At 46.3% G+C, this 17,666-nt stretch overlaps 1 protein-coding gene across 6 annotated transcripts in view; it reads left to right on the top strand.

Annotated features, from left to right (window-relative positions):
• fgfr2 (fibroblast growth factor receptor 2) overlaps positions 1 to 17,457 on the top strand; it is a 37,325-nt gene extending 19,868 nt beyond the window's left edge. For 3 of the 6 annotated variants that reach the window (XM_053436129.1, XM_053436125.1, XM_053436126.1), the window contains 12 exons: positions 768 to 958; positions 2,170 to 2,314; positions 4,041 to 4,241; positions 4,917 to 5,055; positions 7,095 to 7,216; positions 8,078 to 8,188; positions 8,599 to 8,789; positions 9,510 to 9,632; positions 10,753 to 10,823; positions 13,500 to 13,637; positions 14,159 to 14,264; positions 15,675 to 17,457. In XM_053436129.1, the coding sequence (XP_053292104.1) occupies positions 768 to 958; positions 2,170 to 2,314; positions 4,041 to 4,241; positions 4,917 to 5,055; positions 7,095 to 7,216; positions 8,078 to 8,188; positions 8,599 to 8,789; positions 9,510 to 9,632; positions 10,753 to 10,823; positions 13,500 to 13,637; positions 14,159 to 14,264; positions 15,675 to 15,839 (1,703 nt within the window). In that variant the 3' untranslated portion in view covers positions 15,840 to 17,457. Of the gene's footprint in view, positions 1 to 767; positions 959 to 1,283; positions 1,423 to 2,169; positions 2,315 to 3,712; positions 3,719 to 4,040; positions 4,242 to 4,915; positions 5,056 to 7,094; positions 7,217 to 8,077; positions 8,189 to 8,598; positions 8,790 to 9,509; positions 9,633 to 10,752; positions 10,824 to 13,499; positions 13,638 to 14,158; positions 14,265 to 15,674 lie in introns of all 6 variants that reach the window. The other 3 variants (XM_053436131.1, XM_053436127.1, XM_053436128.1) reach the window with 3 other exon arrangements.
• Positions 17,458 to 17,666: the final 209 nt, after the last annotated feature.

The following is a 17,666-nucleotide window of genomic DNA, read 5'->3' as shown; positions in this document are numbered from 1 at the left end:
TCACCCTCCTAATGCTTTCTCCCTTTTTAGTCTTAAACCCAGCCTCCCTTTATCACACAGCCTCACCCCTCTGACCATCCCCCATGACCCACCCCCGACCTTATACACACACACACACCGCACAAATGAATTCACTGCACCTTCCCTAAGCCTTAAGGCTTTGTTTTGGAAAGTCACTGCATTGCCCAAGGCTGAGTGATGTAATTATGTGTGTGTGCGTGTGGGGTGGCAGCGGGTGGCTGCCGTCAGTGTGGGGGTTGGTGGGCTCATCCGTGTGGTTGTGAAGGCCTTGCAGTGTTTTGAAAGGGAGCATTGTTCAACAGGTCTCGCTCTGTTTGGATTCGCAGGCCAAATGTTTGCATGTAAGAGAATGAAGAGAGCTGGATGGATGTGGGGGGGGGTGCTACCAAGGTGTTCCACTTTGAACACTGGCGCATGATTTAGTTTAGTCACTCATTTGCAACATATACGCCCCGGTTCAGGAGGAGTCCTCTTCCATCTCCTGCAGCTATTTTAGTTTCTGAGATAAAAATGCTCCCCACCTCTCTGTCTAGTGTGAAGCCTTTAAATGCTTCAGAGATAAGAACGAGGCGCAGTCATGTTTTTAACTGTTAGGGTAGCTGGGAAACATTCACAATCACAGTACATGCAGCTCTGCAGTTCTCACAAGGTGTCAGATTTACCTGGTTGTTCGAAGGTACTACCTAGTTTTTGAAACGCTTTCCATCTTTGAACGTTAACACCAACATTCTCCTCGCTACCAACAGAGCGCTCCCCTCATCGGCCCATTCTCCAGGCTGGTCTCCCGGCTAACACCACTGTGAATGTGGGAGAGGAAGCCCGCTTTGTCTGCAAGGTCTACAGCGACGCCCAGCCTCACATCCAGTGGCTGAAACACATCATGCAGAACGGCAGTCGCTATGGCCCAGATGGACACCCCTACGTCCGGGTGCTAAAGGTACATTCCTTTTCTTCCTCTTTTTTTCAGTTTATCCTCTTGATTAGAATCAAACCCTTCCTTCTTGTTTTTATTTTCTTGGTTTCAGGTGTTTCGGGTTAAATTTCAAAGCTCAGACTGTATCAGGAACTAATGATTACATTTCCTTCCTTATTAGCGGATAGGTATTTTCCATCCTGGCTCTTGGTGGTGATTCCTGCTGTCTCTTCTCTCCTGCAGATATCCATATCCAGTAGCTGTAGTCACAATGCCTGTCTGATTAATTCTACGTGTTTATTTAGATTGACCATGTTGAAATCTTGACGTGTGTATGTGTGGATTGCAGCGTTCAGGCATTAACAGCTCGGACGTGGAGGTGCTCACCCTCACCAACGTGACCGAGGACGATGCCGGAGAGTATATCTGTAAAGTCTCCAATTATATAGGCGAGGCCAACCAGTCAGGCTGGCTGACTGTCATCCCAGGTAACCCCCTGAGACCCCGCCCCATCTACCCTCCCTCCCAGTGTGGTTTCCTGGGCCTCGTCCCTGACCTGCTGTGCTGTGGTGGTGATCCTGCCTGTGGTCTCTTGGTGGTCCTGGGGCTCACAGACCCTCTCTTCCCCCTTAATGTTGGACCTCTTGTGTTTCAGCTGCTCCCTCCACGGTGGAGACCGGGTTCAGCCATGGAAGCACTGCTCCGACCTGCATACCTACACTCTGAAATTGTCACAGCTTGGTCTCACCTCTCTCTTCTTTCTTATCTTTAAGTTGTATCCATCTCCTCCTGTGTAGCAAGCTGTGTCAAGATGGTGTATGGTGTTGCAGTGCAGTGCTCTCCATGTTCTCTGTGTCTGTTTATGCATGTGTCCACTCCAGTGGGTGGACTGGTCTTAGCAGGTTCTGTTGGTGATGGGAACCTTTGGGGTTTTATTTATTATTATTGGTGTATTGACTCCATTTTCCTGTGTTTTGGTGGCATACTGGGCTCTATCCATGTCTTTGTTTATGAAGCCTCCTCCTACCCACCCATGGAAACTCCCATAATCCTTTGCTCTAGATGGAAACTCCACGACGGACGTCATCCAGCTCCTCTTATTTCTCTCCTGGTGTCGGGGTCTCATTTTGTTTCCCTTTCTCTGTCCTCCCTCATCCTTCTCTGTGACTCTTCCTCCTTATCTTTGACCCTCTCTTCCTCCTCCTCCTGCTCTTCCTCCTCTTCTCCCATCCCAGACCGCAGGTGTTAACACCACTGATAAGGAGATAGAAGTTCTCTACTTGCCCAATGTAACATTTGAAGATGCTGGGGAGTATACGTGCTTGGCGGGTAATTCTATTGGGATCTCCTATCACACTGCTTGGTTGACGGTGCTTCCAGGTATATACACTTGAAAACTTTCCTTTCTCTTTTTATTTTCTTGTCTTAAAGTTTGATTATGTAATTGCATTGACCTCGAACTAAGGCAAACCCTCCCACCTGCTAGCTGCTGCTCAAATATCAGATGAACCATCACAGTCATCCTCCAAAACAATGTAACGTAATAGCAAGAATATTCCGTGATATTATCGGGATTGGTGAGCTGTTGAAAGCTCAGAGCAGATAACGGGGTAGTTAGCAGAGGACTTATTATAACTCTCAGGCGGAAGTGGAGCTCCCAGAGCAGCTCGAGTGTCTCCAGACTCCCGAAGCAGGGGAGGGTTTGTCTCCCGCCTCCTCTTTTCCCTCTGTTACATCTCTCTCCTGCTCCTTGGGGAAAACTTTCCAGTGCCACACTTCAGTTCTGCATGTAAAACAAATATATTTTTCTCACATGCATTTCACTTACGCCTCAAAATGTTTCTCCACTTATTTCCTGGCTCTGATAATTGCCTACTTTTAAGATCCTTATTTCCCCTTGAAATAAAGGTCGAAAGCTAAAGCTCAACACTTGCTACAAGTTGGCTTGACTTTCTCGATTATCAGGGCCAAACCTCTCTGCCACTGCACGATGAATCTCATGCATGCAAATGTTTGTCCATTTGTGTGTGTGTGTGTGTGTGTGTGTGTTCCCATTTGTCGACTTGTTTTATCCTATTTTTGTCTGTCGCTGTATGTCTGGTCTGTAATTATGCATACCGAAGGATCAGATACATCAAACTCACTGTGGGAGTCTGCTCGAGTTCACTCCAGGCGAAACAGAACAAACGTTTCTGCGAGAGTTCTGGCCAAAAGTAGAGTGGGCATTAAATGAGATCGATGAGAGTAGATGAGTCTGCGGGGCTTAACAGACCACGCTCGCTTTATATTGTAATGAGATAATAGTTTGATTTTGTCTGTAAACAAGACATCATAATGATCACAGACAAACCATTTTCCTTTTGGAGTAATAAGGGATATTTATTGGCCTTGATTTGCTCTATATGCACCAGTGGCACCATCAAGGCTGTTGCTCCTGCACGTGCTACGGTTTGTGGACCGGCAGATACGAGGCAGACCGGAGAAAGGTTCCTATATGGAGCTTCACCTCCGGCCGGCTGACGGGCTGCTCGGCTGGCTGTGCTGCACAAGAGCCTTGTTTGTGTTCTGGAGGGCTATGCATTATGGAACAGTCCATATATATGGCAAACACACACACATGCACACACACAAACTCTACTCATTTCCTCAACAGGAAGTTCAGGCCATATATACATCCACGAAGGACACCGCTCTCCCTTGTTTGCGTTTTTGAAGTGGAACGCATATTGTTCTGTTGTCTGTGGGTCTGTGTTTATGCTTGCGTGTTTTGAAGGTTAGCACAGAGTGCAGACATATGCAGGCCTGAGTGAAGATTTATAATCTGTTTAGACTCTTAATCCCTGTACAGGCCTGTTCAAAACGTATTCGTTGGCAAAGAATAGAGAGAGTGGAGGACGCTACAAAATCATTTCGTTGAGTTCGCCCGCCAGTCGTGATCATATTAACGCATGAGTCATCTCCGACAGCATCTGTCTCTGTGTTTGTCTGTCTGATACCCATGTGTGTTTAAATGAAGAAGGTGCCTGTGCGTCAGTCATGTGTGCGTGTGTGCGAGAGTGATTAACTCAGACTTTCTTTTCCTGACGTCCGTCTTTATTTCCCTCAGCCCTCGAGAAAAAAGCCGGGCCCTTCTCTCCAGACTACGTTGAGATCGCTATATACTGCGCGGGCGTCTTCCTCATTGCCTGCATGGTGGGCATCGTGGTGGTGTGCCGCATGAGGAACACGGCAAAGAAACCGGACTTTGGTGGCCAACCGGCAGTGCACAAACTGACCAAGCAGATCCCTCTGCGCCGCCAGGTAACAGAAAGTAGATAAAGAGTTCTAAAGGCATCTAACACCCCTAGAGGAGAACAACACACTGCACTGCAGGCATGCTGCAGAAATACAATGACAGACTGCAAATATACATGAATATAGGAGGGTAATGCTGCAAAAATATAATGAAAGCTGCATGGGTGGAGAAACATATATAACTCAGATTTTAGCGAGCAGTATGCTGTTACGATATTTGAAACAATCCACCTCAGCCTCATTTAGAAGGCATGCAGGCATTTTTAAACAAGTTAGCACTGCTGCCTCAAAATGCAGCCAGAGCTTTTTTTCTCTGTGTGTGAGCCATGCTTTTCCTTCAATAACTAAAAGGTGAAATGTTGGATTTCATTCTGCGGCGAGACTTGATTCCTGTGTCAAGGTAAGTTTAGGGTGGAGAGAGGCCAGATGAGCCTCGGGACAGAGGCGAGGCCTCTAAATGCCAACTGAAATAATCTCTGGCCCAGAGACAGACTCTACACTAATGTCAAACCATTCAAATTAAGGATATATACTTTACACATTATTGTTCCATATTAACCAGTAAGAAATACCAAAGTCAATCAAATATTCACTCATTTACTCCAAACTCCTCTGGTGATGTCTTAGAGCTTTAGCTGACTTATGAACCCAGACTCCGGTGATCAGCCAATTTTTCTCTTACTGTAGGTGTCGGCAGACTCGAGCCATTCCATGAACTCTAGTACGCCGCTGGTACGCATCACGACACGTCGGAGCTCGGCGCACGACGACCCGATCCCCGAGTACGACCTTCCTGAGGATCCACGCTGGGAGTTTTCCCGAGACAGGTGAGGGATGCTCATTGGTTATATGTACTCTAAATTTATTTTACAGTGAAACTATATAACAAATTTTGTCTGTTAAAGAAAATATGAAAATATGCAACGATTTCTGCTGGTTTCACTGACTAAAAATAGTGAATCTGGCCTTGTCCTGATCGCAAGTCATTTAATGAAATTCATAATACATTATTATATGAACCTGATTAAGCTCCAGCTTGAAGTCTTTAAAATGCTGATCTGCTCCTCCACTTTCATGTGATTATCAAAGAGATATTTCTAATAACTCACTCAGATTGAAATTCAAGGTCTGCATAGAGTGACAGTCTGACAGCTTTCAGTGCTACACCCTTGGCCTCTGTCTTCAACTATCTTTGGCTTAAAGGTGCATTTCAATAGTGGATAATGGCAATGTTAACAAGATGAGCATCTATTTGATTGTATGTCAGCTGCTAAATGATCAGATAAGTATTGTCGTAGGTAAAGAGTGTCATTAACACAAAGACAATCACGACCACCCAGTGAATAATGGTTGTGGTAGCTGCTGCTGTAGTAAAACGACCTGAACTTGGCACCCGGCCCCCTCCTGCCCCCTGTCTCTTCATTACAACCTCTGCTACATCACACTCTCACTCACACATAGTCACACACACACACACATGCTTCTGATGACGAAGAATGGTGCTGTGCTAATTAGTGGTTCGCAACTCGCTGCTTTCATCTGCATGTTTGGGCGAGGAGTGTTTGCTCAGTTTCATACCAGAGGACTTAGCGCCGCTGAGGTTTCGGTTAGTCACAGTTGCAGTGGCCAGTGATAAGCTTCAAGCTGGATTTAATGGAACAGCAAAGGTTACAGGAGTTTAATACCTACTCGAGGCCTCTGGTTTTGAAAGACAAGGGGAAAATCCTAAAGCATAAACATGAATGTCTGTCTTTTGTTAAAATGGTTGTAAAAAAAAAAAAAGAGAGCTGGAATCATAAATTGTATCATCCCTCATCAGTGGAAAAAAAAATCCATCCTGACTCTCTACGCACATGCAAAATGCCATCGTGGGGAAAAGATTTTGATTTTAATTGATGAACCAACCAAAAGGGATGTTTTGTCTAGGCTGAATACAGCTCTGTGTTTGGGTCTTTATTCCCTCCCGTCATCCCAGCGCCTGAGGGATCATGTTGGGATTGCAGAACACAGAGGAATGCTAACGTTTGCAGTTTGCGTGGAGGAAAAATAACATTGATTATGTGTGGCTGGATGGACAGAATGGCTGCCATTGAGCGTGGTGAGCATGTGCGGACAGATAGGGGATTGTGTTACTATGGCAGGGCGCCGGCCTCAGGCCTTCGTCTCTGCGGTGCGCGGCGTGATTGTTTACATAGCCAGGATGCTAAGCCTTAGGGAAGGGACCAGCACCTGTCAATCATATAGGGAACGCTAACTGAGGTCATGTTGGTGCCGTCGCTGTGATAGGTAATTGCTGTGATAATTGTAGTAGATAGTGTAATGATGTAAGGACATTAAGTTTAACACACCATCTATTTTGAAATTAAAATAGTGCTTGAATTCCCATCTGGTACTGAAGTCAGGCGCACCTGTATGGAAACACAAAGTCAGCATTCCATCCATCACAGGCTAATGTGTTGGGGCTAAGCTAAGCCCTGCGTAATGCCTTGTAAAGAGTGTATATTGGAGCATGCCAGGGCAAGGTAAAGAGTTTATAAATGAGAGGCTCTCGCTGGCTTTATCAGGTGATTATCGTTGCCACGTCTGCCTTCCTACCTACTGCCCTGGCACGGGCTGCAGTCACCACGCCAATAAAGCACTCACACAGACACAATCTGATTGAAACAGAGGGAGCGATCGAGTCAAAAAAAGACAGGGTGAGGTTGAGAAACTGGCTTGGTGCCTGGTTTCTTTCCCTCTGTCACTCGTACTCTCTCTCTAACCTGTTTGGTTCTGCACAGTTTTTTAATTTGTGTTCCAGCAGCTAATCAACATCCCGTCTGTGTATTCTTGTGTTTCGCTCTGTGTTGCTGTCTCGCGGCTGCAGGTTGACCCTGGGCAAACCCCTCGGTGAAGGCTGCTTTGGCCAAGTTGTAATGGCAGAGGGCCTGGGCATCGATAAGGAAAAACCTAAGGAAGCCGTGACTGTCGCCGTCAAGATGCTGAAAGGTAAGTTGTTCTAGTTCCGATGCACAATCACACTGAGGTTGTAATGGTAAACGTCATGTTCATGTTTAACATCACACCAATGGGATGAAATATACTGTACACTGCTTTATGTCTTGTGGGCAACCTGAGTACATTTTATAGGTGATTTATCCTCCAGTGAGGGTTCAGGAAAAAGGGCAAGGCGGAGCCTGGGGCTGCCATTATTATTCGTTATTGTTGGCTGCTGAGTGACAGCTTGGGGGAGGTGGGTTGGGTAGGTGAGGGTTAGGGGCGGTCACATACCTGACCTCAGAGCAGCAGCTGGCTGGAGCTCAGTCAGCGCCCACACAAAGAGGCAAGTCACACTAGCAGCACTGGAGTGATTAATGAAAGCAGCAGGAGGGGGGCGTTGGGTTGGTTTGAGGTTGGTGGGGGGGTGAGATCAGGTACAGCAGCAGGCCACCGGACCCACTTTGACAAGGGAAAGAACCACTTCAGGTAAGGTAATGGTGCACAGGAATGCAGGCTATGCCATTTTGACCTGCACCGCCTCAATCAGCCCCATGAAAAAGTAGCCTGTGCAGCAGATAATGAATCCAGATTGAGCTTCTTTAATTCCTCCTCCCTCCTCCTGACACTGAAAGGATGCCTCTGTAGTCTGCATGAGGAGCTTCCCTCGCTCCCCTGCCGTAACTTAAGCCCACATTGTCCTTCGGCCGCACTTATTCAGACGCACCGACAAAACAGGGTGTTGTCTGAATTGGGAGGGCAGCCCCCTAGTCCAGAGTCCAAAGGGTTAAAGGGAAGACAGGAGTGGTGTGTTTGTTTTTGTTTTTCTGAGTTCGCTCTGGCAACGCTCATCCATCTTCTTCTGTTTCTCAGATGACGCAACTGAGAAAGACCTGTCCGACCTGGTGTCAGAGATGGAGATGATGAAGATGATCGGCAAACACAAGAACATCATTAATCTCTTGGGGGCCTGTACACAAGAGGGTGAGTAGCACAAGTGTAGCCGGCTCTTGCTAGCTTTTCCAGGATTACCAACCCTAACTTTAACTCTCCACAATATTGTACTAAATGTTGCTGCATGCTTCAAACAAATTCCTGAAGTGTGTCATCAGACCTCATCAGACAGGTCGTGTATGTCAAGGTGCTTTTGCTCTTTGGAGGAAGCTAGAAGCCATTTCAATGTCATGTAGATGGATTTTAATTAGATGTGAAGAGTGGATAAAGAACTGAAACAGAACAGAACAGAAATTGTCTTAACATTCAAAAGAGAGGTGCCTGCTCTTTATGTATTCCATGCAGAATTCACCCTGAATTTTGTTCAGTGCCGCTTTCTCTCAAAAGGAATAATTTATAACCGCGTTCAAAAGGTAATGTGAGTCTTCTCTCCACCGCAGGCCCCCTCTATGTGATAGTGGAGTACGCCTCCAAAGGCAACCTCAGGGAGTACCTCCGAGCCCGTCGGCCCCCTGGCATGGAATACTCCTACGACATCACCCGCGTCTCAGACGAACAGCTCACTTTCAAAGATCTGGTCTCCTGCACGTACCAGGTGGCACGGGGCATGGAGTACCTAGCATCGCAGAAGGTAAGGGGACGACACACTCTAACACACAAACACACAAACAAAGTCCTGTCCCCACGTCAGATCCCCCTCTGCAGCCAGTTCACACAGCGTTTTGATGTGCTGTACCCAGGGAGGTTTTTGCATTGGAAGCTTGCTTGTGCGTCACTGTGGGAATGTTGTCTCCTAAAAACACTACGCTGACCCTCTGCCCAATCCCCACATTGTCTCTCATTCCACAACAAAAGCCCCTCTGTGTGGGAGAATTATGAAGTTTTCACAATGGGGGTACGGCCATGTTGGCCAAATGCAGCCTCACGCTCCCTCTCACTGTTGGAATGTGACAGAGCGTGCACACACACACACACACACACACTCACGTATGCATACTTACACATGCGCATTGATGCACACACTCCGGCCGTTTACAGTATGCGGCAAAGTATGTGTGGAATCTTTACTTATCCAGACATGTTCTTGTTGGTGCAGTCGCTGTGGCGTCATGTTATTCAGTCAAGTGTTACCTCTGTGCAGGAGATTTCTGCACCATTACTTGCATCACAAACATTTAAAGACCATTCCAATTTAAGTATACACCTGTTTCTGTGTTGATTTATTTATGGTATGAGTAACTGTCATATTCTTTTCTTTTCCCCACCTGTGTCCTCCTCCCCTCTTTTGTCTCCTCTTGTTTTTTTCTCCCCCCCCCCCCCCCCCCCCCATTTCTCACTCTCTCCATCCCAGTGTATACACAGAGACCTGGCAGCCAGGAATGTCCTGGTCACAGAGAGCAACATCATGAAGATTGCTGACTTCGGCCTGGCCAGGGACGTCCACAACATCGACTACTATAAAAAGACGACCAATGTGAGTCCTCCACCCGCATGCTGCACACTGAGGGATGGGCACGTTGAGGGAGTGGGATGTCTTTAGGAGACGCAGTTTGAGATTAGACCACCCCGTCTTTCTCTCTTTTTCTCTGAATCCCTCATCTCTCTGTCTCTCTCTCTCCCTCGGCTGGTGTCTTGGCAGAAGCGGCGGGTTCCCAGGCAGCCTGTGAATGTAGTGCTTCTGGAGACTCTGCCTTGTTTATCCCTCACTCTCTTGTTCCTTTGCTTCCACAGACATTTATACAATTAGCCAGCGAGAGAACCAGTGAGAGAGAGAGAGAGAGAGAGAGAGAGAGAGAGAGAGAGAGAGAGAGAGAGAGAGCGGCTTAAACACAATCGACGTCTCCAAAGTGTCTATATTTCCCACCGTAGAGCAGCGCTGCCGGCACGTCCTCATTTAGCATGCATGGTTGCCTTTTCATCGTCATGCTGAGAACTATCTGACAATAACAACAACAACAAAAATACACAATGATGCTGCTGGTACTGATGATCAGGAAAACGACGGCAGCTACAACGATGATCACTTGCATTAAACCAGTCGAGACAGAGCTGCCATTGTGGTGTCACACTTTTATTGTCGTATTTCCCTGTGATATTATATTATGTAATATATGTTCATCTTGTTTCTCATTCGTATTTAAAGCAGTTCAAAAAAAAAATCTATTTTATAAGGATGTATTTAGATGTTGCTTCTTTATAACTGAGTGTGTCAGTGTTCTTGCCCGTAGGCTGCCACACAGATATTGATCGAGGCTGCCCTGTGAGCCGTGCTTAGCTTCCCAGCCAGTGTTTTAATGGCACATGGAGATAAACTCTCTTTATCTGTGACCCTGTTTATCAGCTCTATTGCATTTACAATCTAAATGCTCCTCTGGGAAATCCTCCTCCCAGACAGGCTCTATACTGCTGGGGCCTAGTGTCGTATTCCCCAGGCTCTCCAGGAGTAATGAGATCTTTTAGCAGTAAATTAATTCAAATATGCTGAACGGGACAGAAAGTAAAGTGTTCAGAGGTGGTGTGTGTGTCTGGGTTCGCACGTGTGTGTGTGTGTGTGTGTAGAATTTGGCTAATCCTTCACCTGTGTGTGTCCTCAGGGTCGACTCCCGGTAAAATGGATGGCTCCAGAGGCGCTGTTTGACCGGGTCTACACACACCAGAGTGACGTGTAAGTATGAAACAAGCTGCTACACATCTGTGATGACAATTTTTTTTTTATCTAACACAGTAAACTATCTATTTCATGCTGTTTTTAAGACTGAATGTGGAGCCCAGCATGTTTCTTGTAGCCTGCAGTCAGGTTCCGAGGGTTGTTTTTCAGGAGAGGGTGAGGTGTTTTTGGTGCAGTGTTGGTAAATGGTAGATGCGAGGGGGTTGACTGGTTAAAAGGGGCCAACCCTGGCCAGTCTGTGGCAAAAGTGAGGATTTCACGCTAGACTTGTAGTCAATGCCGTGTTACTAATCTGACCGGCTTCAAAGGGCCCTGGAAGGAGCCCAGAGCCCACCAAGCACCTCCTCTCCCACCACCTCACCCCTCGCTCCTCCGGCTCAGCTCGGAAGTCTCCCCTCCTTTTGGGCCTCCACACATGTATAAACGCAACAATAAGCAAGCGCCTCCAGTCCTGGGCCTCGTTCTCCCTACAACCTCCCCCCCCCCCCCCCCCCCCCCCCCCCAAAACTCCTCCTACCAGCCGTCCCGTCTTCGTTCTCCTCTCTTCATTCAGCAACACTTTGAACATGAGGCTCATCGTTTTTTGGAGCTGTTCCACTATCAAAATAACCTCCCCCCTCCTCCCTCCTTTCACCCCATCGTTCTTAATTTCATTCATCTGCCGTGTGAATTGCTGACCCGTCTCTGTCCCTTTTTCTTTTTTTTTTAAGGTGAAGAGCACTCATTCTAAAAACAGAACAAAGGGAGCGCGTCCCTCTCTTTTCGGTGTTTGAGTCTTATGCATTCTGACAGTGTTGTTTGAAGTTTCTGCTCCAGACACTGGCGGCAGAAAGTGCATGTGGCAATTAGATAAATGCCTTACATGTTGACCCCTGGGAAAGAAGAATTTGTGTGTGTGTGAGTCATACACCAGTAGCACAGAGAATCTAGCAATCATACAGTTAAGGACTTGGATAGAGAATATCTGCCATGTCCATGTGTGTGTGTGTGTGTGTTTGTGCACATAAATAATATTTGTACGTACACATGATGCCCTTCATGTACCTTAGCACAGCACCAATCAATAAACTGGGGGAGTGCAGGAGGCACCAAGTGGCTACTGTAGTCCCATCTCCCAGCTCACTGCTAATTATGTTTCATCACTCACTTTTAGTAATTGGCTTTTTCATGTGGCACGTGAAGGGAGAGGCAAGATGAGGAGAGGTGTTGGGCCGGGTGGGTGGGATGGAGGGGGGGTGTGCTCATGCTCCAACACCACCAGAGGCACAGGCGATCCATACATGACATCAGATTAAATGAATACATGAATTCCAATGCAACTCGCCCCCTGTTGTTTTGACAAATGTGCCCTGGGGACTCGGCTTGGGCTGGCGTAGTTAAGAGTTAAGAGTGGTCGCTCAAGCCCCGACACATGGAGTCATTACCAGGCTTAGTGGTGGGGGGTCTGATCCCTCCCCATCACCGAGAAATAGAAAAGTCCCTTCAGCTCCTACGCCACGTCCCAGAGCCTCGAATCATTATGTTTGGATCAGATCCACTGATGCGTGCACATGTATCGAGTGTTTCTCTGTCATTTTATATTCATGTTGCTTTTCGGGTCAATATCATCAACATCAGCAGCGGAGGAGCACCCTAATTAAATGAGATATGGCCGTAATGAGGTATGACTCCAGGATATAGTCCTACAGAAATAACGCTCGTGCGAGGTTGAATGCCAGGTCTGTGACAGTGACCCGGAGCATGTTGGCGTGCTTGTTTATTTGGAGAGTCATGGTTGGCTGCAGGTGGACACAAAGCTGCGCGGTCCCGACAGGTTGACTAGCGGTGACAGACACTCACAAAGTAGCACAGAAAGGAGAGATGAGTGTGTCAACAAGCGAAGAGATACAACCCTGTGATAGAGGCCAGGCCAAACCCTGGGCCTGGCTGTGTAAACAGATGGACCAGCTGATAACCAGCCGACCTGCCTATCCATGCCGTCTTTGCCTGGCTGGACCACTAACATGGCCCATGGCTGCCATAAAGTGCATGAGCGCATTCATGTTTATAAATGTGTCTGGGTGTTATAATTCAGCCCTTTCGTGTGGACCTGAATCAATCGTGCTGTCAGGCCAGGCATGATTCATTTGAAATCTGGTTCTGTGATGTAAACATGCAGCACGGTCTGCAGCAATGGAAAATCAGCGGCATGGAATCGCTGATATTTAACTACCGGATCCTGCTATGAGGAAGTAGTTAATAGTTAATATTCACTGGACATAACCGGACCTGTCCCTCCTCTTTTGTTCCGCTGTGGGTGGTCTGCTGTTTGTTTTGGTGTGGTGTGAGCAGACAATGGCAGCCTGTGTGACAGGCCAGCCCGGCACAAAAGCCAGCATTGAGATCAGGGCCAGAATGGGAGTGGGTTTGCGCCACAAGCCACCGGACGGCAGAAAGAGGGCATTGACACCACTGTTGTCACGCTGTTGAAGTTGTTTCCAAACTTTGGTTCAGCGAGTTTCTTTAAGTTATCTGTAGGTTAAAGGAAAGTGACACTCAACAGGGCTCTTGTTATTTAAATCAAGCTGGACACTTTTGAGCGCTACTTACACACAAAATCTACTCTTTCATTGTCATTCTTGTTGTGTGAATTGATTATTAATAATACATATATGTCTGTTTCTCTCTGACCAGCTGGTCGTTTGGGGTGCTGATGTGGGAGATCTTCACCCTCGGGGGCTCGCCGTACCCTGGCATCCCCGTCGAGGAGCTGTTCAAGTTGCTCAAAGAGGGCCATCGCATGGACAAGCCTGGCAACTGCACCAACGAACTGTAAGTGTTGCTCATCTCTGCCAAACTGGCATCTTCCCTAACCTAGCTGAGACCCAAACACACACTCGCTCTTACCACGAGAGTCGGCCCCATCCCAGTCTCCATCAGATCCATGACTCTGGGGCTCTGTGTCCACTCTGTCAGGGGCTCTGCACAGCTGGGACTGGCTGCTATCAGTGTCCTCATTCACAATCTGTCAGTGGACAATGGCCCAGCTCTGCCATGGTGCCACACTGGAGAACAGAGTAGAGCAGTGAAAGAAAGACAAAGCACTGGGAGGTGTGTTTACCAGCAGTCTGTCAAACTGTGAGAAAGTGAGAGATCATTGATTCAATATGGAGACTCCTGGGCCCAGAGGTATTAATCATTCAACAGATTTTCCAACGTGAGGACAAGGCAGACGAGGAGTGCGCCGCAGCTTGAGTTTGGACGAACTGAATAAAGCCTACTACACTGAATTCTGTCTCCTTCCATCCATTCGTCTTCTTTGATTCAACTAATACTGATTTTACTTCTGTCAGGTACATGATGATGAAAGACTGCTGGCATGCCATCTCCTCCCAGAGACCCACTTTCAAGCAGCTAGTAGAGGATCTGGATCGCATCCTCACCCTCAACAGCAACGAGGTGAGTGCAGCTCACTTGTTCTCCTGCGCACGAGGTTCCAGGATTCAGGGTGGTCAGGAACCATGCTACGCAAGCAGTTTAATTTCCTGGCAATGTCCAGTATTTCACAACAGTAAAACTGAATAATATTATACATTCCTACACACAGTAACATGCTCCTCAATCCAAACAAAATCACACTCCTGCCAGGGTCTGTGGGGTTCAGCACAATTCTGCTGAAAGCAAAAGTAATATTAGCAGCCATGTTGCTGACATGAGGTCCAAATGGTGGCCGAAAAAAGGGCCAGATGATTTGATCCAGGCCAACATGGCCGCTATGGCCCAGTGAAGTTGCCCAATCATCACATCAATGCCTCGCTTCCTATAATGGCCAGTGTTTCTTTCCATTCCCCGTCTTGTCTTGTCCAATATGCGCGTGTCGACGTGAGAAGAGGCCGTCAATGGAAAGCTGTCAGGGCTCGTCTGCTCCGGAGCTGGAACTTTGTGAATTTATGCCAAAAAAATCCAACATGGAGCTTGAACATTTGAAATGGAATAAAGTGGCTTTTTTTCTTGCCTTTCTCCTCCCCCCTCCTTTCCTCTGCCCCAAACCGCTGGCAGATGTTGTACGTTTTTAGTAATGTGAGCCTCCCCGTGTCGAGCTGGGAAAATGGAGGCCAGTGCTCATTTAATAGAAAACCCCCAAAAACTCGTCTTCCTCACAACTATTCCCAAAAACAGCCATGAAAGACGAGGGGGGAGAAAAAAAATGCAGACCAAAACAACTTAACAGCGCTGGGCCGAGTCAAAAATTAATAACAGGACTTCTTGGGGTTTTCGTCCTCTGCCAGTGCCTTTATTTCTTCCAGCCCTCTTACTGCATTTATGTCGGGCGTTTCGGAGTCCGATGTCACATTGGTTTGGATTGAAGTTGAGTGATGTGAGGGGATGCTGTAAAGGCCTAAACATCTATATCCTCTCATCCTTAGCTTCACAACCACATCAAGCTGTTATATAGTGGACTAAAACCGCAATTAGGTCAACCCTGCTATCTTCATCCTGCACTGGATCAGTCAACGATCCAACATTGAATCTATGACTTGTTATCCCTGAAAATATTTTTTCATAGTATCTAGTTAAAGATTATTTGCTCTGCTCCGTTTCATAAATCCTGTCGGGGAGATTTTCTACGATTTAGATAAGTATCATAATAAAGGTGATAGTCTGCTCCTCCACCTCTCTCACCCTCCGCTGGAAAGTCCCTGTTCTTGTTGACTGGATTTCACCTCTATATTTATGTTCTCTTGTTTGCTCTGGGTCTTTTGCCTCTCACTACTTTGAAGCATTTTTTTACTTTTCGTAACACATGAGCTGGTGTCTGAGTGTAAAACGACTCTCTCTCTCTCTCTCTCTCTCTCCCTGTGTCTGCAGGAGTACCTGGACCTGTGCGCCCCCGCAGAGCAGTATTCCCCCAGCTTCCCCGACACTCGCAGCTCCTGCTCCTCCAGTGACGACTCCGTGTTTTCCCACGAGCCGTTACCAGATGAGCCCTGCCTCTCCAAGTACCAGCACATCAATGGAAACGTCAAAACATGAGGCCCCCCCCCCCGCACTCTACCGCGAAACACCCCAAAACACACGCAGCACAGACCCCTTCTCTGACATGCACCCAACCTCCTGCCCCCCCATCACCCCTCTGGCTCCCAGTGGACTGAAGGAGAACCCAGACGGGACTGGGCCGGTGGCAGCGCTGCTGTCACAGACTCTCACTGCCATGTGCACACACACATTACACCCTACACACATGGCATGCTCACACGTGGTCTTAAAGGAGAGGACAGGGACCCTGCAGAAGCTGTTTTTTTTTACTGACTGAATGGACTGAACTTCACCGGGCACCCTCCTCCTCCTCCTCTTCCTCCTCCCCCTTCATGTAAATACACAGACTTTTCATTTTGGTTCTCATGTTTGTAACCAGAGAGGCATTAACTTGTTTGGTGATCCCATTCCAGTGGCTGGCATTCCAAGACTGTTGTTTGCTCCTGGAGGAATGTACATGGATCGACGTGAACTTAAAACAAGGGACAAGAGGAGGAAGACAAAATAGGAAAACAGACTGAGAGACAGAGCTCCGACTAACAAAACAGAGGAGTAGGAGGAGAGCACATATAGAAACTGCTCTCCTGTTTATTTTGTAATATTGATGCTTTTTTTTCTTCACTTCGCTTGATAAAACTTCCCAATTATTCTGGAGAAAAATAAATACACAGTATAATGTATAGTGCTGGGTATATTTGTAAATATATTCAAATATGTATAAATATATATTATATATTTACAATGAATTATTTTTTGTATGGACTCTGAAATAACCCCATCCCTTCCTACCTTAACGTTGTGTTTGAGGCAGGAACGCTAACAGGTTACGTGTACAATACTTCTCTCACACACACACACACACACACACACACACACACACACACACACACACACACACACACACACACATACAGACACATTTTAATACACAAACACCTGTCTTACTCTCACTCAGTAACACAGTTGAGTATTGGCTTTCAGGGACTGAGGTAGCATGTTAATTTATTGACTTATGTGTTTTTTGAAATGATTCAAGAAGAAAAAAAAGTTTTGGAAAAAAGAACAAAAACAATGTGGCAGAGATGATGACATTAATGATGCTGACAATACATAAATAAATAATCCATTAAATTTATGGTAATTTAAAATGATCTTTCAACAGTAACAGAAGAGAAAAGCTATTTTAGTAGGTTTGAAAGATCCAGGTTTTGTAAGTTTTATATATGAATGTGAATTTTAAGTTAAATTAAAAAAAAAGTGTACATTTTATAGTCAGCTAATCCCTTTTTTCTTATGTAGATGTTGATACAGTTTCTATCCAGGCATTTTACTCTTTCTTAGCTTTTGCTTTAGGAAAGGAGGTTGATTTCTGGATATTTATGTACGGTTAAAAAGGAAAAAACAGATTCTTTGGGAAAAAACCTTCTAGCAATCAGCTCCCTCATTTAGACTTAAATATAGACTACAAATTCACTTGACAGAATTGAAAGCTGAAAAACAAAGTATTAAATCATTCAAGTGTTTGTTTGTTTTTTTCTACTGGACCAACTTTAAGATGCTTGTTTTTTTTTGCAAGTGTTTATGGCACATTTGCAAAATAAATGATGGAAAAACATATTCTTGTTCTCATCTCTGACTCTGTTGGAAGTATTGAGTGCATTTTGGCAGCGAGGGGCAGGCAATCTGTTTTATTGTTATGAGTTGAAAGAATGTGTTATCAAACTGCATTCCTCTGAGCTCAATTTATTTTTCTCTGTATTTGATATGGGCGGAGATGGTTGAGATGTCGTTATTGAGTATTCTACTAGTTTGTATGTTCTATTA

The sequence above is a fragment of the Pleuronectes platessa genome, chromosome 12, assembly GCF_947347685.1.
Source record: "Pleuronectes platessa chromosome 12, fPlePla1.1, whole genome shotgun sequence".
Classification (NCBI taxonomy): Eukaryota; Metazoa; Chordata; class Actinopteri; order Pleuronectiformes; family Pleuronectidae; genus Pleuronectes; species Pleuronectes platessa.
This window is presented reverse-complemented; position numbering and strand designations above follow the sequence as displayed.